The sequence below is a fragment of the Chiloscyllium plagiosum genome, unplaced genomic scaffold (genome assembly GCF_037043375.1).
Source record: "Chiloscyllium plagiosum isolate Xiang-an unplaced genomic scaffold, Cpla_swu_hap1 HiC_scaffold_44, whole genome shotgun sequence".
NCBI classification, from domain to species: Eukaryota; Metazoa; Chordata; class Chondrichthyes; order Orectolobiformes; family Hemiscylliidae; genus Chiloscyllium; species Chiloscyllium plagiosum.
In genome coordinates this window covers 22,745,629-22,768,070 of record NW_028270182.1, presented here as the reverse complement: position 1 = coordinate 22,768,070, position 22,442 = coordinate 22,745,629, and the positions used below count along the sequence as shown (strand labels likewise).

Here is a 22,442-nt window from a genome sequence, read left to right as displayed (position 1 = left end):
CTGGCCACCAAAAGACATGACCCACTCTCACTAGTTTCTATACATACAAAGAAGGACATCACTTTGACTGGGACAACACACACACATCCTAGGACAGGTGAAACAAAGACACACATGAGAAATCTTAGAGGCACGGCATTCGAAGCAGAACTGTATCAATAAACACATCAATTTAGACCCTATCTACATTCCCTGGGGAAAAAAAACCGGAAATGACATCACCCACCTTAAGAAACCAAGACCTATAAACAGAGAGGCGGGACATACCACCAGCGCTTCACAGAGACTCTTGCTGATGTTATCTAGTATGGTGAAGAAATATCTGAAAACAAACCTTCGAGCTCAGCAAGCTAACTTAGAGACTTATCATCAACCTGAATTACAAATCTTCTCAAAAATCGCTAATGTGATTCATTGTTCCGAGGAGGTGCTGAAGGTGACCGATGAGCGCATAGCAGTAGAGATTGTCTGCATGGATTTTCATAAGGTTTTTGACAAAGTCCCTCATGGCCAGCTCATCCGGAAGATGAAGATGCATGGGAACTACTGTGACTGGGCCACTTGGATTTTGAACTGGATTGCCCATAGAAGGTAGAGGGCAGTTGAGGAAGGGTGTTTTGATAAAATGGAGAGCTAGAATGTCTTTCCTGTTTCTGCAGTGAACACTATCTCCAAGTGGAAGGATATTTGTGTGGTTGGAGAACCACTATTTGTGGTGTTCCACAGGGATTTATACTGGGACCTCTACTTAATGTGATATACATAAATTACTTGAGTGAAAATGTAGATGAGTTTACAGATGACACAAAGATCGGCAGAGTTGTGAATAGTGTAGAAGATTGTTTTAAGAACAGAATGGAATATAGATCAGTTGCAGAAGTGGGTGGAGAAATGGCGGATGAAGTTTAATCTAGCTAAGCATGAGGTGCTGCATTTTAGGAGATCATACGTTAAGGAAAAGTATACAGTTAATGGCAGGTCTCTGAACAAAACTGATATACAGAGGGATCTTGGGGTTCAAGTCCATAGCTCTCTGAAAGTGGCCACACAAATAAAGAGGGTAGTAAAGAAGGAATATGGTATGCTTGCTTTTATTGATCATAAAATTGAGTGCAAGAGTCAGGATGTCATGTTGCAGCTCTAGAAGACTGGTTAGGTCACACTTGGGGTATTGCTTTCAATTCTGGTCACCACATTACAGGAAGGGTGTGGAGGCTTTGGAGAAGGTGCAAGAGGTTTACCAGGATGCTGCCTGGATTATAGGGGATGAGCTATCAGGTGTGGCTAGAAAAACTCTGGTTGTTTTCTCTAGAATGGCGGAGGCCAACGGGAGACTTAGAACATAGAACAATACAGCACAGAACAGGCCCTTCGGCCCACGATGCTGTGCCAAACATTTGTCCTAGCTTGAGCACCTATCCATGTACCTATCCAATTGCCACTTAAAGGTCACCAATGATTCTGACTCTGCCACTCCCACAGGCAGCGCATTCCATGCTCCCACCACTCTCTGGGTAAAGAACCCACCCCTGACATCTCCCCTATACCTTCCACCCTTCACCTTAAATTTATGTCCCTTAAATTGATAGAAGTTTCTAAAATTATCAGATGGATCGATGGGGTTGACTGTCAGAATTTTTTTCTCGAGTTGAAATGTCTAATACTAGGGGGCATGCATTTAAGGTGAAAGGGAGAAAGTTTAAAGGAGATGTGAAAGGCAAGTTTTTTCTTTACAGAGAGTGGTAGGAGTCTGGAACATGCTGCCAGGGTGATGGTGGAGGCAGATACTATAGGGGTATTTAAGGGACTTTTAGATAAGCATATGGATATGCAAGGAATGGAGGGTTATGGAGCAAGGGCAGACAGAAGGGATTAATTTAATTCGGCTGCATGTTTGGCACAACATAGTGGGCTGAAGGGCCCATTCCTGTGCTGTACTGTTGTATATTCTACAGATTCAGCGTCTTCAACTGCTCATCATGTGACAAGCCCTTCATCACAGGGATCATTCCTGCAAATCTTCTGTGAACCCCCTCCAATGCCAACACACATTTCCTTCAGATATGGGGCCCAAAACTGCTCACAATATTCCAAATGTCCTCTGGCCAGAGGTCAGCGGTACATCTCTATTCTTGTTTTCTAGCCCTCTTGAAATGAATATTAACACTGCATTTGTCTTCCTAACAACTGTACTGAACTTGCATATTAACTTTAAGAGAATCTTGAACTCGGACCCCCAAAATCCCTTTGCGCTTCACATATCTGAATCCTTTCCCAGTTTAGAAAATAATTTATGCCTCTATTCTTCCTACCAAAATGTATAACTTCATTCTTTGCCAAATTGTATTCCATCTCCAACTTTTTTGCCCATTCGCCTAGTATATCCAAGAGCTGCTGCATCTTCCCTGTTTCCTGACTATTATCTGTCAAAGTATGGCAAATTAAGTTTAAGGACAGCAATCCCTTGCAATGGTGCTGACGGATTTCTTTTATAGAGAGTACTGCAAGCACATATAGGCAGGATGGGTAATTAATGTGTCTCACTTTGAAGATAGGCACATAAGTTCTGGTTTCAGCCTACCAGAGGCTTTGGTGCTCTATCATTAAATATATTTAAGGCTGGGATAGACAGATTATTAAATGGTGACTCAGGTTCGATGGGCTGAATGGTCTACTTCTGCTCCCATGTCTTATGTTGGTTCTGAACAGAGCTCCAGAAAACTTTAGGGCGGCATGGTGGCTCAGTGGTTAGCACTGCTGCCTCACAGCACCAGGGACCTGGGTTCAATTCTCACCTCGGGCAACTGTGTGTGTGGAGTTTGCACGCTCTCCCCGTGTCTGCATGGGTTTCCTCCCACAGTCCAAAAATGTGTAGTTCATGTGAACTGGCCATGCTAAATTGCTCGTAGTGTTAGATGCATTCGTCAGGGGTGAATGTAGGGGAATGGGCCTGGGTGGGTTACTCTTCGGAGGGTCGGTGTGGACTTGTTGGGCTGTAGAGAATCTAATCAAAACTTTGATAAAAGCTGGGTGATTTCCTGAGCTAAAATTCAGCAAATGGATGATAATTTTAGTATGCAGGTTGAGGGCGGTTAAACTCTGTCATACACATGAACACTTGCGAGTTGAAATTAAAAAGGGAAAACTACACAATCAGTTCCATTGTGTTTTGGGCTTGCTACATCACCAATTGTGGCCAATTTTAATTTGGGGCAGGGAGAATTGGGCTGGAGGAAACAGCAAGTTAAACAGTTTGTTAGAAACATGCCAATTGTGTGCACGAACCAAATTGTTGGACTGATCTCACAGGTGACAGGAGCTGTGACACTTGTAGAAGGCTGCAGAGTGTAAACAAATTATACATTGTTGAACGACTGAGTTAAGATCTTGGAGTCAGGAGCAAGGAGATATGGAAAGTGTGACTGACTGGAGTCACATTACTATCTGCCAGAGGTTCACACTACAATGTTAAGAACACTTTAGAAGGCAGCCCAATCTTTCAAAGGCTAAATTTGAAAGTAATTAAGCCCTCCAAACCACTCTCTTTATTACCAGCTGTAAAAACTACAGTTCAATTGACCCCCATGTGTAATACTCATTGCTGGGACTTGAATTGCAACAACTGACACAAAAATGTATTTCTGGATAAAAGGATTCAGCAAATCTTCGTCTCTCACCCATTTGGACTTATTGATTTGTGAGATGAAGCATTTGTTGGGAGATGGTTGTGTGGTGGGGGAAGGGGGAGTATGGCAGTGTTAATGGGGTGGAAGGCAAGTTCCTATAGAATACAAACAGCAGAAAGAAATGTTCTTATGTGTTGAAGATTGTATGCAAATTCCTCTCAAGTCCCTCTGATACAGTATCTTGTTGCACTTCCAAAGTATTCAGTTCCACTGTTATATTTGAAGAGACATTTGTATGCTGACCACCATGTTTAAGGAGGGATCTTTGTGCCATCAAATTGACTTCTTGCATTGAATCAGCATCTCCTTGTTCTGGAGTGAACTCTTCCATGATGCTTGCGATCTTATCGTATTAGTGGATCTTGTACGTTGGTCATTAATAAATTTACATGAAACAATGGAAGCAAGTATTTTTCACTCATGAAGCGGCCAACACATTCAAGTGGAAATCACCACAACATCAAAAAGCACTTTAAAAAACATTTCAGCTACTGACCCCACAAGGCAGCACAAAGTATTTCAGAATTAAAACGTTTCTTGTATTTGCGTATTTCGGGCGTATCACTGTGCGGTCGTGTGTTGGCCGGATTGACATTCACCACCGAGCACTTCCTGTCTTCATACTTCAGTTGGTTTAATCCGCCTCCATCACTGATGCTTAGACCTAGAAGCGGAAGAGACAATCAACCATCACACTTAATTATAGAATCAACTAACCTAATCCGCATCTGCTCCAAACCCTTGCACTGTTTGGCATGCTGGCTTGTTTTTTTTAGGATTAGATTTCTTACAGTATGGAACCAGGCCCTTCAGCCCAACAACTCCACACCGACCCTCCAAAGAGTTACCCACCCAGACCCATTTCCCTCTGACTAATGCACCTAACACTATGGGCAATTTAGCATGGCCAATTCACCTGACCTGCACATTTTTGGAGTGTGGGAGGAAACCGGAGCACCCGGAGGAAACCCACGCAGACACAGGGAGAATGTCTGTGTGGAGTTTGCACAGTCACCAGAGGCTGGAATCGAACCTGGGATCCTGGTGCAGTGCTAACCACTGAGCCACTGTGCACTGACATTGTCCAACAGAGAATTGAGGACTCAAGTGTCAATTACATTTTTAGCTACTCAATGCAAGAGGCACTGTAGAAACCAGACAGCTGTTGTGGGGACTGGCTGCACCTGGTCACTGTCTGACGGATGGGCAGTTAGAATCAGGAACCCTTATTGAGGGCTGCTTCCTACTATCAAGAATTGATGGAGGAGGGATGGTTCTACAGATTCAAAGCATCCTTGGATAAATCTGCAGTAAGATTATTAACACGCAACACTTTCTAGAGTTTCTTAAAGCCTAAGGCAATTGAATTCTTTGATTTGTGATGCCTATTACTAACTCTATTATGCCTATTACGTGCACCGAAGACAACAAGTCCCACAGCCCACCCAATTAAAAAACGATACTAGCTTGACTATAAACTCATTTCTTCGAACTATAATATTCCATGATTTTAAGCTACGACTAGCTCGTTAGAGATCAGGCTTCCAACTAAATCTGGTATGAATTAGACTGCAAATCACCACATCATGCACTGGCTCAACATTAGTTTAGGTTAGATAATAAGATCGGAATTACTTAGAAAATCCACATCAGAAGCTTTCTGACTCATAAAACAATCAAAACTCTAATAAGCTCCAATTAATATACAGTAAGTGCTGGACTCAGTTGAAGTACAGTTAATTGCAGCATCCTTTTCAATAATGCATTGCAGATTTTGATTGCTGTATTTCCACATTCATATTGCAAAATAATCCAACAATTATGTGGTATTTAATGGTCAGCTTAGGATAGGGCAAGAGGGATGAAGCCTACGTGAGCAAGGAGAAAGGAGTAGCTCACAGATTGCAGCATCTTGATGTCACGTCACGGGCTAAACCCTCCTGCTTAATTTAAACAAGCAACACAGAAAAGGTTTATCCCGTGCAGTAACCTGTGAAAATTCGAGTGGCCAAGAACTATTTAAAGTAAAAATTAACAACTTTCTTTCTTAAAGTATAACAGAGAATAATTAACTAACAACTATTTACAATTCCTTCCTCTGACTTTCCCCTCTATAATTCTAGCCCGATAAAACCCCCCAATTAAGATTTACTGGAAAATTCAAATTTAAAAACCAGTCGAATCTTCTTTTTATATCTTCCTCTGTAGAGTTGCTCTCCAGGTCAGTGTGGATGTTTTTCTCTGTGCAAACTCCTTCTCTAGACAGGTACCTCTCAGAGTTCTGACTAGCAGCCTAAATCTGTTGGTCTTTTGGCAATTGTCCTTCAACTGTTCAATGTTTCCCTGTCTTATACCCCCAAAGCATCAGTGTGTCATTGGCTTTTAGATTAGATTTTTTTTAGATTAAATTAGATTACATTAGTGTGGAAACAGGCCCTTCGGCCCAACAAGTCCTTACCTAACACTACGGGCAATTTAGCATGGCCAATTCACCTGACCTTCACATCTTTGGACTGTGGGAGGAAACCGGAGCACCCGGAGGAAACCCACGCAGACACGGGGAGAACGTGCAAACTCCACACAGTCAGTCGCCTGAGGCGGGAATTGAACCCGGGTCTCAGGCACTGTGAGGCAGCAGTGCTAACCACTGTGCCACCGTGCCGCCCACTTTTGCCAATATACTGAATTCAAACTTGATTGGAGTTTGTATTTTTTGGGGTATAATTTAAGCTGATTGGCCCAATTCAATTTGTTTTTGTCTCCAGGCAACCAGCTACACTAGCTGCTGGATCAAAAGGTTACAGTATATCTGGTTCAGAACACTTGGCGCTGTCAGGTAGTTCTGCTAGCTTTTAAATTTCTTGAAGGTACAGTACACCCACATCTTCATTACACTAGTAATTGCTTTCTTTTAAAAGTCCAAATCATGATTAGGAACTGCCTCGTATGGTTTGCAAATAGGCTACCAGATGCACCTTGCATTGGGTCATGACAGAGTGAACTTGTGCCTTTTGCACGATCTTGCTGGTGGTGGAGCTCTCAATGAACATGACCCAGGCATTTTTTGAAGCCTACTTTTTCCTGGTTTACTACTTGATGGATGAGTCTTTGCTGTGGGCCTGACAGGGACTAAGCCAACTGCTCAACTTCCTGATCTATCCCATGTGTGCACTGAAAGAGGTTTGGGACCGAGAAGGTACCAGATTTGAAAGGAGAAATTTCTTTTCTCTTCCTGTTCTGATACTGGCAGGAGTTCATAAACCTGCAGGGGAAATCTTTATTCAAAACCACAAAAAAAAATCCCAACTATATTCTAAAACAATCTTGATTGATGCCAGAATTCAGGAAACCATTAGCAACCTCCATTCATAACACATCCAGCTACTCCTTGATTTTCAAATTTTCACAACAATCTTTGAAGCTCTCTGGTGCCTCACACTAAGCTTTGTGGCCTCTGGCAGGCCAACACTTCTCAATACCACCTCCAACCAGCGAGAACTCTGTGCTCCTCCAACCTCAGTTTTCAGAACAACCACACAACAAATATTCTTTTGTCATCCAAATGTTAGCGATGCTTTCAGATAGCTAAACCATAAAAAGATCCACAGTTTCCTCCTGACAAAAGCACTTCTCACTTTCTCCTTGCTCCCCAAACCTATCTGCTCCTAATAACTTTGGAGGTGATTTGGATGCAAAGTTTCAGTTGACAGTCCTCCTGTGGGACACCTCATAGCACTTCACTGAATTTGAAAACAGGGATAAAAGCTTTCAAAATACAAATACTGTCGTCATGTAGGAAATGCGTAAATGGCAACCTGAGCCCAACAATTCAGTTTTCTTCTAGCAAGGCAAAGAGCAAATGAAGTCCAGTCAAGGGATATCTCAATACTCACCACCAATTTGTATTGTATCCCCACCAGCGTCCATCTGGTACATTCCAAGATCAACAAAGGTGGTAAACGATGACTTGCCAGGTGATTTCACAAGGCCTCTTGACTGAAACTGTAATGACAAGTTGCACACTGTTGCTGTAGTGATACATAGATCACAGGATGATATACAATACAGAGGTGATCCTTCCAACCATCCTGTCTGCGACTTCACTAAAAACAACTGCCAGTGAGTCCCACTCAGCTGCTTTTCTCAGTTTTCAAGAAAATACAAGATCGTTGGAAATTATACATATTTGAAAACTTCACTAGGAATTACAATGGAAGTTTAAAACATGGTTCTAAAATCTATAAAATCAAAAGTTTGCTATTGAGCATTAGCCCACTGTCAATGATGATTCAGTTCAATTATTCAGCTTAGGCTAAAGGGTTTACATAGTCAACTTCTGTTCCTTTGATGAGGATTTTTAACACTAGAGTGGGCATGAAACTTCCTGCACAAGATAAATGCTCAAATTAACACCATTGCCTCAAAATCTCTGCCAATCCTGCGCTCTGAAATCATCTCTTGCATTTTGAGCACACAAGTTCAACCCATTTGTGTCCTACAGCAGTGCAAAAAGTGGCAGTATGTCCTAAAGTAGCAATTTGCAATTTATTTCCCAAGCTGTGTACAAAGGGTGTAGGGTAGAGATCAGGCCTAGAGATATGACCTCGGTGAAATTTCTCATCTGGCTTAGATTTGGACAGCAACATGCTTACCAGCTTCACTGGAGGATTCTCAACCCTAGAATGTTCCAGAGACTGAACTACTTCCTTAATAAAACAAGCATGGTTTATACACAACATGGCTCCATAAAGGAAGCTGATCCAGAAGGGTTATCACTGCATACATGTAGGTAGGACTGATATGGAGGTGCCGGTGTTGGACTGGGGTGGACAAAGTCAAAAGTCACACAACACCAGGTTACAGTCCAACATCGTTATTTGAAATCACAAGTTTTCAGAGTGCTGCTCCTTTGTCAGGCAATGTAAAGGGATGCACACATGCATAGAATGTACAGACAGAGAGATCAAGAAGATAGTACAAATGGTGGGAGTGGAGTGTCGACAGGCTGAATACCAAGTCGGTCCAGGTGATCAAAAGTGTCAGACGGTGTGAGTAAAGTGTCAACAGCTGAACAGTAAGTGAAGGGATGACCTATAATCCAATTAATTGAGGCAGAGAGATAATTACAAACTATTAAAAATAAGATAGTGCCAAATGGCTGGAATAATGTAATAGGTGTAAGAGTTGTATGCCAAGGGTCAAACCAAAGTAATGAGCAATCCAAAACTGTACAAACTAATTAAGGCAGAGAGATCATAAGTTATTCATGTCAATGATCTGGCATGTCTTGCAGAGTTTGCTGTGACAGGATCATGTGATGCTGTGGTGTACCACAGTCTACTGCAAGCCCATGGATAAGCTCACGATGCTGTACTTTTCTAGCTTCCACCCTAAACACATTAAAGAAGCCATCCCCTACAGACAAGCCCTGTGGATACACAGGATCTGCTCAGACAGGGAGGAATCCGACTGACAACTAAAGATGCTGAAAGACACCCTCATAAGAACAGAATACAGAGGACGGGGTTGGGGTTGGACCGGGTCAAGGGGTAGGGGCTCACGCGCTTTGTGCTGGGGGGAGGGGACCATGATGGACCGGGATGGGGGGGCGGTGTTGGACGGGCGGGGGGGGGGGGTCTTGCACACTGTGCGCTGCTGCAGTCTCCTGAATAGAGAGCAGACTTTAAAACTCCGAACCCCAGAAGAAAGGCATTTAATTGATTTTCCAAATAATTGATTATCTGAACGAAATAGTGCCTGCCCATCACGTTCGGATAATTGAGTTTCCACTGGACTCTGCTCAACTCATTGATCTCCAGTTCGGACGTGCCACAGCAAGAAACCGCAATGATGTCCTCAGAAGACAAAGGACACGACCAGTAGATTACCATTCACTGTCCAGTACTTCCTTGGGGCGGAGAAACTAGACCATGTTCTTCACAGCCTTCAACATGTTGTTGATGACATTGAACATCTCGCCAACATCTCTCCACTTCTCTTAAACAGACTATCATTCACAGCAAACTACCCAGCCTTCAGGACAAGAGCAACCACAACACCACACAACCTTACTACGACAACCTCTGCAAGACATGTCAGATCATTGAGATGGATATTACCATCACATGTGGGATCACCCACTACGTACACGGCAGGTACTCATATGGCTCAGCTAATGTTTCCATCTCATATGCTGCAGGCAAGGATGCTCTGAAGCACGGTATATTGGTGAGAACGTGCAGACACAACAACAACGGATGAATGGTCACTATGCAACAGTTACCAGACAGGAATGTTCCCTCCCAGTCAGGGAACACTTCAGTTGTCAAGGACATTCAGCCTCTGACCTTGGGGTAAGTGCCCTCCAAGGAGATGAAAAGAAAATTATTTCACCTAAAGGATAGGAGGAATCTGGAAGTCACTGCTCATAGGGGTGGTAGAGGCAGAAACCCTCAAAGCATTTAAGCATTTAGATCTGTACTTGTGATGCCAAGGGTGTAAAAGGTTATTGGTTAAGTGCTGCAACATGGGATTAGAATAGGTAGGTGGTTGTTTCTGACTGATAAAGACACAATGGGCCTTAAGGCCTTTTTCTGTGCTGCAGATCTCTCTGACCCTATGACAGAGCTCCCATAGTGTCTGGTTGAGAGAACTTTCATATGGATCCCATTCCCAAAGTCTGATGTACACTTTCAAGCATTTGTCTGAATCTCTTGTGTAACTGACTATTGAAGGTGCCTCCAATACCCTTCACCTCTCAATAAGCTAAGAGGAGGTTCGGTTACTGTCAGAATTTCACAACAACATACTGGGGGTAGCAGTTAAATCGCAGCATTACTTACCTCTGCTAAACCATCGTCCTGCTGTGAGGTAGGTCCCTTGGAATCAGTTGGGGAATGGCTCTGCCGCACTAAATCGGGCAGGTTAACGTGACTTGTGAAACCATTGCTGTCTGGATGATGGACCCCTCGTTCTTCCTCGGGTGTCTGTGAAGAGAGACAAAGCTTCAAGTCTCTCTCGGCTTCAAAGCTGCTTGCAACCCTTCCTTAAGCTTCTGGTACTGACATAATTTGAGTAAAACAGCCAGTATTCGAGCAAAAGTTTGCATGAAACTCACACCACTACCCACTGACTAAAATAATTAAATGTGGCAGAAACAGTGCAGTGTTAGCAATTACTTCAGATAACCAGAGGCAATCACTGTGTACACAATAAGCGGACTGAGGACCACAAGCTGAGATGGACTCCAGGCCTTTATTATACAACTGACTCTGATCTGTCCACTGAAATAGTTGAATAAGCCACTCTGTCCGAGTGAATGGGCAACAAAAACATGTTGGTGGCACCCATATCCCATGAATGAATAAAGAACTTGAAAAATTTCAGAGGGCCTACCTGGTATTAAACCAAGATAATAAGATGAGTATCCTTGTAATTCCTTTAACTATTCACTAGGATCTTTGGGAATTGGGAGAGAAAGGCTCATACAAGTTATCAATCGAGAACCTGATGTGAGAGCAAGGTTCCAAATCAGACACTCAAAAGGATTTCGGAACAAAATTGTTGAGACAGTGGAGAAAATATTTACCAGGATTATTTCAGGGATGAGGTTTTAGCGATGAAGTTAGATTAGAGAAGCTGGGCTTGCTCTTCTCAAAGCGAAGGAGACTAGGGGAGATTTCAACAAGGTATGTGAGGTGACGAGAGACTTGGATAAGACAGGCAAGGGAACGCCCCATTATTTTATGCTAGAAAGAAGAGGGACACATTTTAAAAATTTTGGAAAAAAAGATATGGGGGATGGGCAGCAAAGTGGGATAGACTGTTGCACCCACCACATTGAGTGGTATAGATCTGGAATTCACTGCCCACAAGTGGATTCAATAAATTATTTCACCGGGGAGGGTGGGGTGAGGGAGTCGGGAGAGGGGGAGAGAAAGCACACAATGTCGGGGACGAGTGAGGGAAGGAGAAAGAGAAAGTGTGCGATGGGGAGGTAAAGAGAGAGAGGAAGTGACAGGGGAGGCAAGAGAGCATAAGGAGGAATGATAAAGTGGGAGGTGAAGAGAGGGAGAGCGGGAGGTGAAGAGAGGGAGGTGGGGGGGGGGAAGAGGGAGGTGGGGGGGGGGGAAGAGGGAGGTGCGGGGGGGGGAAGAGGGAGGTGGGGCGGGGGGGAAGAGGGAGGTGGGGCGGGGGGGGAGGGGGAGGGGGAGGTGGTGGGGGAGCGGGAGGTGGGGGGGGGAGCGGGAGGTGGGGGGGGGGAAGCGGGAGGTGGGGGGGGGGGAGGGAGGTGGGGGGGGGGGAGGAGGAAAGTAGATATAGAGAAAAAAAGAGAAATTAGGGGGAAGGGCTAATAGGATTCTTCTGGGAGCTGGCAAGGATTTGATGGGCTAAGTGGCCTCCTACGTCATAATGACTGTTGTCCTTCACATGTTTATTGAACTTCCCCTAAAAGCATCTGAATGTGCTACATGTCTCAACTGCTCCTGATACTGCAATTTCAGTCATCCCTTAGTCACAAATTTGTTCCTGAACAGTCCGCTGGGAGTTACTACTTACTGTCTTATGTTTCTAAGTCCTAATTTTAATCTTAGATGCCACATACAAAGAACAAACAAAATTACAGCACAGGAACAGGACCTTCGGTGCGCCAAGCCTAAGTCGATCTAGATCCTCTATCTAAGGATCTATATCCCTCTGCTCCCTGCCCATTTTCTGTATATGTTTAAATGCATCATAAATGATGCTATCGTGCCCACCCCTACCACCTCCACTGGCAATGTGTTCCAGGCACGGACCACCACTGCGTAAAGACTTTTCCACACATATCTCCCCTAAACGTTTCCCCTTTCACCTTGAACTCATGATCCCTAGTAATTGAGTCCTCCTCTCTGGGAAAAAGCTTCTTGCCATCCACCCTGTCTATAACACTCATGATTTTGTAGGCCACAGTTAGGTTCCCCCCTCAGCTTCCATCCTTCTAATGTAAATAATCCTAATCTACTCAAACCTCTCTTCATAGCTAGCACCCTCCATACCAGGCAACATCCTGGTGAACCTCCTCTGCACTCTCTCCAAAGCATCCACACCCTTTTGGTAATGTGGCGACCAGAACTGCGCGCAGTATTCCAAATGTGGCCGAACTAAACTCTTACACAACTGTAACATAACCTCCGACTCTGGTACTCAATACCCCGCCCGATGAAGGGAAACATGCCGTATGCCTACTTGACCACTCTATTGACCTGCTTTGGAATCTTCAGGGAACAATCGGTTTTGTGTTTCAGCAGCAGGAAGAGTGGGAGCATCGACTAGGAGGCTGACAGGAAGGGAAGGTGAATCACTAATTTAAAAATTTACCTTAAGCATCAGGCCCTCCATTTTTGTTTCAACAGTAGGAAGCGCGGAGGCGTCAACCAAGGGGGCTGACGGGAAGGTGAGTCACTGATTTAAAAACTTACCTCATGAATAGGCGGAGCACACACTGAGCAGGAGCAGACATGGGACTGCTAAGAAAGTGAAGTAGTATATTTGTGAGGTTGAGTTACCTAAAACAATAGTTAGGTAGTATCTCCCACCTATCCTCCTCCTCTAACCCAAAAAAAGGTTCTGTGCGCCGGATTAACAGGGTAACTAGTGCTTTTTTTATTCTTTATTTTTCTACGGTCTCTTTGGGAATTTAGAATAGTTAGAATGGAGGTTAGGGCAGCTAATGTTCCTCGTGCATAATGTGGGAGGTAAGGGTCATCAGTAGTGTCCCTGCTGAATTCATTTGCAGTAAGTGCACCCAACTCCAGCTCCTCGAAAACAGAGTCAGGGAACTGGAGCTGGAGCTGGATGAACTTTGGATCATTCAGGTGGCGGAGGGGGTTATTGAGAGGAATTACAGGGAGGTAGTCACACCTCAGGTGCAAGAAAGAAGCAGAAGGGCTACAGTCAGGGGATGGAAAGAGATCCAGCAGTTAGTGCAGGGTATCCCCGTGACTGTTTCCCTCAATAAGAAGTATAATGCTTTGGATACTGTTTGGGGGGGACGGGGAAACCACTTCCCAGGGTAAGCCATCGGGTACAGGTCTCGGGCACTGTTGATCATAAGTGGGGGGGGGGGGGGGGGGGGGAGGGGGTGGGGAGAGAAAGACATGAGCAGAGTATTAATCACTGGGGGCTCCAAAGCCAGGGATAGAGGTAGGAGATTCTGTGGGAACGAGAGACACTCTCAATTGGTGTGTTGCCTCCCAGCTGCCAGGGTTCATGATGTCTCGGATCATGTTTTCAGGATCCTTTGGGGGCGGGGGGGGCGGGGTTGTTTACAGCCCCAAGCCATGGTCCACAGAGGTACTAACGACAGAGGTAGGAAAAGGGATGGGGATTTAAGGCAGAAATCCAGGGAATTAGGGTGGAAGCTTAGAACTAGAACAAACAGAGTTGTTATCTCTGGTTTGTTGCCCGTACCATGTGCTAGAGTCGCGAGGGAATAGGGAGAGAGAGGAGTTGAGCATGTGACTACATGGATGGTGCAGGAGGAAGGGTTTCAGATATCTGGAAAATTGGGCCTCTTTCTGGGGTAGGTGAGACCTCTACAAACAGGATGATTAAGCCCCCTTCGGGAGGGCTTAAACTAATTCAGCAGGGGATTGGGAACCTAAATTGTAGTTCCAGTGTCCAGGAGGTAGAGAGTAGTGAGGTCAGAAATAAAGTTTCAAGGTCGCAAGAGTTCACTGGCGAGCAGGAAGGTGGTTTGAAGTGTGTCTACTTCAACACCAGGAGCATCAGAATAAGGTGGGTGAACTTGCAGCATGGGTTGGTACCTGGGACTTTGATGTTGTGGCCATTTCGGAGACATGGATAGAACAGGGACAGGAATGGTTGTTACGAGTTTTGGGATTTAGAGGTTTCAGTGAGAACACAGAAAATAGTAAAAGAGGGGGAGGTGTGGCATTTTTAGTCAAGGACTGTATTAGGGTGGCAGAAAGGACATTTGAGGATTCATTTACAGAGGTAGTATGGGTTGAGAAACAGGAAAGGAGTTTCTCGAGGCCTCCGAATAGTTCCAGAGATGTAGAGGAAAGAATAGCAATGATGATTCTGGATAGAAGCAAGAATAACAGAGTAGTTGTTATGGGGGACTTTAACTTTCCACATATTGACTGGAAATACTGTAGTTAGAGTACTTTAGATGGGTCAGCTTTTGTCCAATGTGTGCAGGATGGTTTTCTGACAGTATGCAGACAAGCCAACAAGGGGATAGGTCACACTGGATTTGGTACTGGGTAATGAACCTAGCCAGGTGTTAAGATTTGGAGGTGGGTGAGCACTTTGGTCACAATGAGCCTTACTTTGGTTGTGGGTAAAGTATTGGAAAAGGTTATAAGAGGTGGGATTTATAATAATCTAGAAAATAATAAGTTAATTAGGGATAGTCAACACGGTTTTGGTGAAGGGTAAGTCATGCCTCACAAACCTTATTATGTTCTTTGAGTTGGTGACCAAACAGGTGGAGGAGGGTAAAGCGGTTGATGTGGTGTTTATGGATTTCAGTAAGGTGTTTGATAAAGTTCCCCATGGTATACTATTGCATAAAATATGGAGGCATGGGATTAAGGATGACCTAGCAGCTTGGATCAAAAATTGGCTAGCTGAAAGACAACAGAGGGTGATTGGTGGTTGGTGGTTGATGGGAAATGTCCATCCTGGAGTTCAGTTACTAGTGATGTACTGCAAAGATCTGTTTTTGGGCCACTGCTGTTTGTAATTTTTATAAATGACCTGCATGAGGACATAGAAGGATGGGTTAATAAATTTACAGATGATAATAAGGTCGGTGGAGTGGTGGGTATTGCTGAGTGATGTTGCAGGTTACAGACTGACAAAGATAAGCTGCTGAACTAGGCTGAGAGGTAGCAACTGGAGTTTAATGCAGAGAAGTGTGAGGTGATTTATATTAGATTATATTAGATTAGATTAGATTAGATTACTTACAGTATGGAAACAGGCCCTTCGGCCCAACAAGTCCACACTGACCCGCCGAAGCTCAACCCACCCATACCCCTACATTTACCCCTTCTTACTTAACACTACGGGCAATTTAGCATGGCCAATTCACCTGACCTGCACATCTTTTGGACTGTGGGAGGAAACCGGAGCACTCGGAGGAAACCCACGCAGACACGGGGAGAATGTGCAAACTCCACACAGTCAATCGCCTGAGTCGGGAATTGAACCTGGGTCTCTGGCGCTCCTTACTTTGGAAGGAGCAACAGGAATAAAGAGTACTGGCTTAATGGTAAGATTCTTGGTAGTATAATTGAGCAGAGAGATCTCGGTGTCCATGCACACAGATCCCTGAAAGTTGCCACCCAGGTTGATAGGGTTGCGAAGAAGGCATACGTTGTGTTAACTTTTATTAGTAGAGGGTTTGAATTTCAGAGCCACGAGATCATGCTGCAGCTGCAGAAAACTCTGGTGCGGCCTCACTTGGACTATTGTGTACAGTTCTGGTCACCATATTATAGGAAGGATGTGGAAGCTTGGGAAAGAGTGCAGAGGAGGTTTACTTGGATGTTGCCTGGTATGGAGAGAAGGTCTTATGAGGAAAGGTTGACGGACTTGAGGCTGTTTTCATTAGAGAGAAGAATATTGAGAGGTGACTTAATTGAAACATAAAAGATAATCACAGGGTTAGATAGGGTGGACAGTGACAGCCTTTTTCCTCGGATGGTGATGGATAGCACGAGGAGACATAGCTTTAACTTGAGAGGTGATAGAAATTGGACAGATGTCAGAGGTAGTTTCTTTACTCAGAGTGGTAGGGGTGTGGAACGCACTCCCTGTAACAGTAGTAGACTCGCCAACTTTAAGGGCATTTAAATGGTCATTGGATAAACATATGGATGAAAATTGAATAGTGTAAGATAGGTTTCAGATTGGTTCCGCAGGTTGGCACAACATCAAGTGCCAAAAGGCCTCAACTGTGCTGTAATGTTCTATGTTCTTACTGAAGTCCATGTATATAACATTTACAGCCCTTCCCTCTGCAAACAACTTTGTCACTTCCTCAAAAGAATTCTATTAAGCTGCTAAGACATGACCTTCCCTGCACAAAAACCATGTTGCCTATCAGTGATCCGCCCATTTTTGTCCAAATGGGAATATATCCTATCCCTCAGTATCTTCTCCAGCAGTGTCCGTACCACTAATGTCAGGCTCAGCTGTCTAAAACTACCTGGACTATCCCTGCTACCCTTCTTAAACAAGGGGACAGCATTAGCAATTCCCCAGTGTCCAGGATCTCATGCGTGTTCAAGGTACCTAGGTACCTGTTAAGGCTCCAGCTATTTCCTCTCTCACTTGCTTCAGTAACCTGGGATAGCTGCCATCTGGACCTGGGGACATGTCCATATTCCTCCCTTACTTGCCCTAGGATGATCAAATATCTATCCCTAACATCAACATCCATCATGTCCCTCTCCTCGGTGAACACCAATGCAAAGTACTCGTTAAGAATCTCAAAGGCAGCCATGCACTTTTGTCCTCCCCATGCGACAGAAAAGATTGATAAGTATGAAGTACAAACTCTCCCCACTAATTGAGTTACAGGGAAAATCAGAATGCAGAAATCAGCAAGGCATGGACCATCAGTCATAGATTGTCAATATCAAAGTATGAGAAACAACCTGTAGAAAGGGAACATTTGTTTTCTGAAACAATCAGACAAATTTATATTAGAAAATGTTAGATAGCTGGCACAGTGACATGAAATAATCCCATCTTGAAGCTAATTAATCACGGTGCAAAGCTCAATCATTTCTGGTTGTCAATAGAGGACTCGGCTGAAGACGGCTGGAAATCTGTCTCATATCATATGCACATTTACTTGCACAAAGTGACTTATCACCACACAAACTGCATGTGTACAGAGGATCAGTGTACACTTCGGGGAGGCGGGGGTAAAATCTTAATTTTAGCAAAAGCCAGAGATGAGAAGTGGCACAGAATGCAGGAACTACACTGTGCACTATGAAGAATTTTGGGGTTTTTCAAGGGTAGTGGGAGAGAAAAAGCAGGAGACAGAGAGGGATAGAGAGAAGAAACAAACCAAGCATAATGGAGTTATGGAAGCAGTAGGTGGAACACCAGGTTAACCTGCAATAATCAAGGTTGGTCAGTGACATATGCGTCAGCTGAGGTTAGCTTCATACAAAAGGTGGAAGCTTTCTCCCCCTAAGTAGTTAAGTATATCTAATCTGGTATTCAGAAATGGGGACATTCATCTCACTTGTACCCAAAACCTGCTTGCTGAAAGCGATATTATAAGACTGTTTGCATGCAGAATTTATATATTCTGAGCATTCAGTTATATCATAATTTAGATGGGTAGATTCATGATTGATAATCTATTGAAAAATAGTCCTTCAATCAAAAGTACTTTGAGAAATCATCCAGTTGAGGAGATGTGATACAATGGTTTGTCATCATGATTGGAGCTAGATACCAGCTTGGTACAAATGGTAGCTCTTCCATCTCAATGTCCAAAGTGTTTCACCCAAGGGTGCATCACCTGAAGGGTCAGCTTTCACATGAACATAGAACAGCATAGCACAGTACAGGCCCTTTGGCCCACAATGTTGTGCCAAGCATTGATCTTACTGTAAGATCTACACACCCCTCAATTTACTGCCATCCATATGCCTGTCCAGCAGTTGCTTAAATGTCTCTCATGTCTCTGACTCTACCACCACTGCTGGCAGTGTGTTCCGCACACCTACCACTCTCTGCATAAAGAACTTACCTCTGACATCTCCCCTATGCCTTCCTCCAATCACCTTCACCTGTCACCCCTCGTGACAGCCATTTCTGCTCCTGGGGTGGGTCTCGCATATCTCAACCTCTCTTCATAAGACAAGCCCTCCAATCCAGGCAGCATCCTGGTTAAATCTCCTGTGCACCCTCTCTAAAGTCCTTCCTATAAAGAGGCAACCAAAACTGGACACAATATTCCAAGTGTGGCCTAACCATGGTTTTATAAAGCTGCAGCAAAACCTTGTAGCTCTTAAACTCAATCCCCCTGTTAATGGAAGCCAAAGCACATGCGCCATCTTAACTACCCTATCAACTTAGTTGGCAACTTTGAGGGATCTATGTATATGGACCTCAAGTTCCCGCTGTTCCTCCACACTGCTAAGAATCCTATCTTTAACCTATGTTCAGGGTTCAAATTTGACCTTCCAAAATGAATCACTTCACATCCGTCCAGGTTGAACTCCATCTGCCACTTCTCAGCCAAGCTCTGCATCCTGTCAATGTCATGTTTTAACCTGCAATAGTCCTGGCCACTATCTACAACACCACCGACCTATGTGTCATCAGTAAACTTACTAACCCACCCTTGCATTTCTTCATCTAAGTCATTTATAAAAACTACAAAGAGCAGAGGCCCAAGAACAGATCCCTGCGGGACACCACCTTTCACCGACCTTCAGACGGAATACCTTCCATCCACTACCACTCACTGTCATCTTTCAGCTAGCCAATTCTGTGTCCAGACAGTTAAATTTCCCTGTATCCCGACCTCCTAACTTTCTGAATGAGCCTACCATGGGAAACTGTATCAAATGCCTTACCGAAATCCATATACACCACGTCCACTGCTCGACCTTCGTCAACTTGTCTTCTCATATCCTCAAAGAACTCAATAAAACTTGTGAGGCATGCCCTGCCCCTCACAAAGCCATTCTGACTATCTTTAATCAAACTATGTTTTTCCAAATAGTCATAAATTCTGATCTCTCAGAATCCTTTCCAGTACCTTGCTTACCACATACATAAGAAAGACTGGCCTGTAATTCCCAGGGATTTCCCTATTCCCTTTTTTTGAACAGAGGAACAACATTCGCCTCCCTCCAATCGGCCGGTTCTACTCCCATGGAGAGTGAGGATGCAAAGATCATCGCCAGAGGCACAGCAATCTCATTCCTTGCTTCCCGTAGTAACCTCGGATATATCTGGGCTGGCCCTGGGATTTTATCTTGATGCTTCCCAGAATTTCCAGCACATCAACTTCCTCAATATCCTCAAGCCTATTAACCTGGTCCACTGTGTTCTCACTATCAACAAGGTCCCTCTCTCCACTGAATACTGAAGTAAAAAACTCCCTTAAGGCCTCCCCTACCTCTTCAGACTCCAGGCACAAGTTCCCTCCACTATCCCTGATCGGCCCTATCCTCTCTTTGATCACTCTCTATATCCATTGGAACGCCTTTAGGTTTCCCTAATCCTTCCTGCTAAGGCTTTTGCGTGCCCCCTCCCACCTCTCCTCAGTCCATTTTTGAGTTCTTTCCTAGTTATCCTGTAATCCTCTAAAGCCGTGCCAGATCCTTGCTTTCTCAACCTTAAGGAAGACCTCGATGAGAAACTTCTCTGCTCTCGTCATCCAAGACTCCTTCACTTTACCACTTCTTGCCTGTCTCAGTGGGACAAAGTTATCCAACACTCACAACAAGTGCTCCTTAAACTGTCTCCACACTGTTGTTGTGCATTTCCCATGGAACAATTGTTCCTAATTTATACTCTATAGCTCCTGTCCAATAGCAGTATAATTCCCACACACACCCCACAATTAAATACCTTCCCATACCGCCTGTTCCTATCCCGCTCCATGGCTTTGGTAAAGGTGAGGCAGTTGTGGTCATTGTAACAAAATGCTCTCTCACCACGAGATCTGACACCTGGCCAGTCTTGTTGCTTAGCACCAGATCCAATATAGCTTCTTCCACAACCATCAGCCCCCCGAACACCCCACACCACCACCTCAACCCACCCAGTCGGTCTATCTACATATTGAGTCAGGAATCCTTCCTGGAAATACCTGACAAAATCAGTTCCATCCAGACCATCTGCACTAAGGAGATTCCCAATATTGGGGAAGTTGAAGTCACCTATAACAGCAACTCTGTTACATCTGCACCTTACCAAGATCTGCTGTCTAATCTGTTCTTCCAGCTCTCTGTTGCTATTGGGGGTCTATAGAAAACACCCAATAAAGTGACTGCTCCTTTCCTGTTACTGACTTCCACCCATACTGACTCAGTAGACAAAACCTCTTCAACAACTTTCTTTTCTGCAGTTGTGATGCACTCTCTAACAACACGGCACGGTGTTTGGGCGGCACGGTGGCACAATGGTTAGCACTGCTGCCTCACAGCGCCAGAGACCCGAGTTCAATTCCCGACTCAGGCGACTGACTGTGTGGAGTTTGCACATTCTCCCCGTGTCTGCGTGGGTTTCCTCCGGGTGCTCCGGTTTCCTCCCACAGTCCAAAGATGTGCAGGTCAGGTGAATTGGCCATGCTAAATTGCCTGTAGTGTTAGGTAAATGTAGGGGAATGGGTGGGTTGCGCTTCGGCGGGTCGGTGTGGACTTGTTGGGCTGAAGGGCCTGTTTCCACACTGTAAGCAATCTAATCTAATCTAAACACTACTCCCTCTCCTCTTTTACCCCCCCCCCCCCCCCCGCCTCCCTGTTCTGTTAAAAAGATCTAAACCCTGGAACATTCAGCAACCATTCCTGCCCTTGTGAAATCCATGCCTCTGTTATTGCAATAACTTTGTGTACCGAGTACTGATCCATGCTCTATGTTCATCACTCTTAATCCTGACTTTCCTTGCATTGGAACAGACACACTTTAATCCATCCCTTTGCTCTATCAACTGTGTATCCTTCCTGACAGATACTCTGCATTCCATTTCTGCCCATTCAACAACTACTCTCTCCTCTGATCTGTAGCTCTGGCTCCCATCCCCCTGCCAAATTAGTTTAAACCCTTCCAAAGTGCACTAGCAAATCTCCCGCCCAGGACATTGCGCTCCTCCAGTTTAAGTGCAACCTGTCCTTCATGTACCAGTCGAACCTTCCCCAGAAGGTACCCCAATGATCTACATATCTGAAGCCCTACCTCCTGCATCAGCCCTGCAGCCACGTGTTTAGCTGCACATGCTTTCTGTTCCTTGCCTCACTAGCACGTGACACCGTTACTAATCCAGAGATTACTACTCTGCTCGCTCTGCTTTTTAGCTTCCAACCTAATTATATATTACAACTGAGGCTCAGGTGCCAATTTGAAGAGAAGCAATGGGTTTGCTTGGTGTCAATACATCCCACATTGCCACTTTTAAAAAGGCCTCTGGGCAATTCAGGAATTACCAGAAGTGGAAATTGTGAAAGGATATCCAATGAATACCCTCCTGCTTTCTCTAGCATTTTCCAGACTGATTATTCTAGACAGCTTCTTCATTTAGGTGTAAACTTTGAGCAAGGAGTATTACAAGCTGGAATAATTAGCATCATAGACTCCCTACAGTGTGGAAGCAAATCATTCGGTCCATTGAGTCCATACCAACCCTCCAAACAGCATCCCATCCAGATCCATCACCCTACCCTGTCCCTATAATCCTGCATTTCCCATGGCCAATCCACCTAACCTGCACACCCCTGGACACTATGGACAATTTAGCATGGCCAATCCATCTAAAGTGCACATTTTGTGACTGTGGGAGGAAACCAGAGAACCCAGAATTAACCAATGCAAACACGGGGAGAATGTGCAAATTCTATAGACAGTCACCCCAGGGTGGAATAAAACCCGGGTCCCCTGGTGCTATGAAGCAGCGGTGCTAACCGCTGAGCCACCGTGCTGCCCCTTTTTCTTCCGTACGAAGCTTACTGATGTCCAACCTGCATCTTGTTTATGTGACTGCCACAA

At 44.6% G+C, this 22,442-nt stretch overlaps 1 protein-coding gene across 5 annotated transcripts in view; it reads right to left on the bottom strand.

Moving 5' to 3' along the window:
• LOC122548353 (misshapen-like kinase 1) overlaps positions 1-22,442 on the bottom strand; it is a 309,681-nt gene that overhangs the window by 23,311 nt on the left and 263,928 nt on the right. For all 5 annotated transcript variants that reach the window (XM_043686889.2, XM_043686890.2, XM_043686894.2 and 2 more), the window contains 3 exons: positions 10,529-10,672; positions 7,580-7,688; positions 4,183-4,350 (listed from right to left, as the gene is read on the bottom strand). In XM_043686889.2, the coding sequence (XP_043542824.2) occupies positions 4,183-4,350; positions 7,580-7,688; positions 10,529-10,672 (421 nt within the window). The remainder of the gene's footprint in view (positions 1-4,182; positions 4,351-7,579; positions 7,689-10,528; positions 10,673-22,442) is intronic.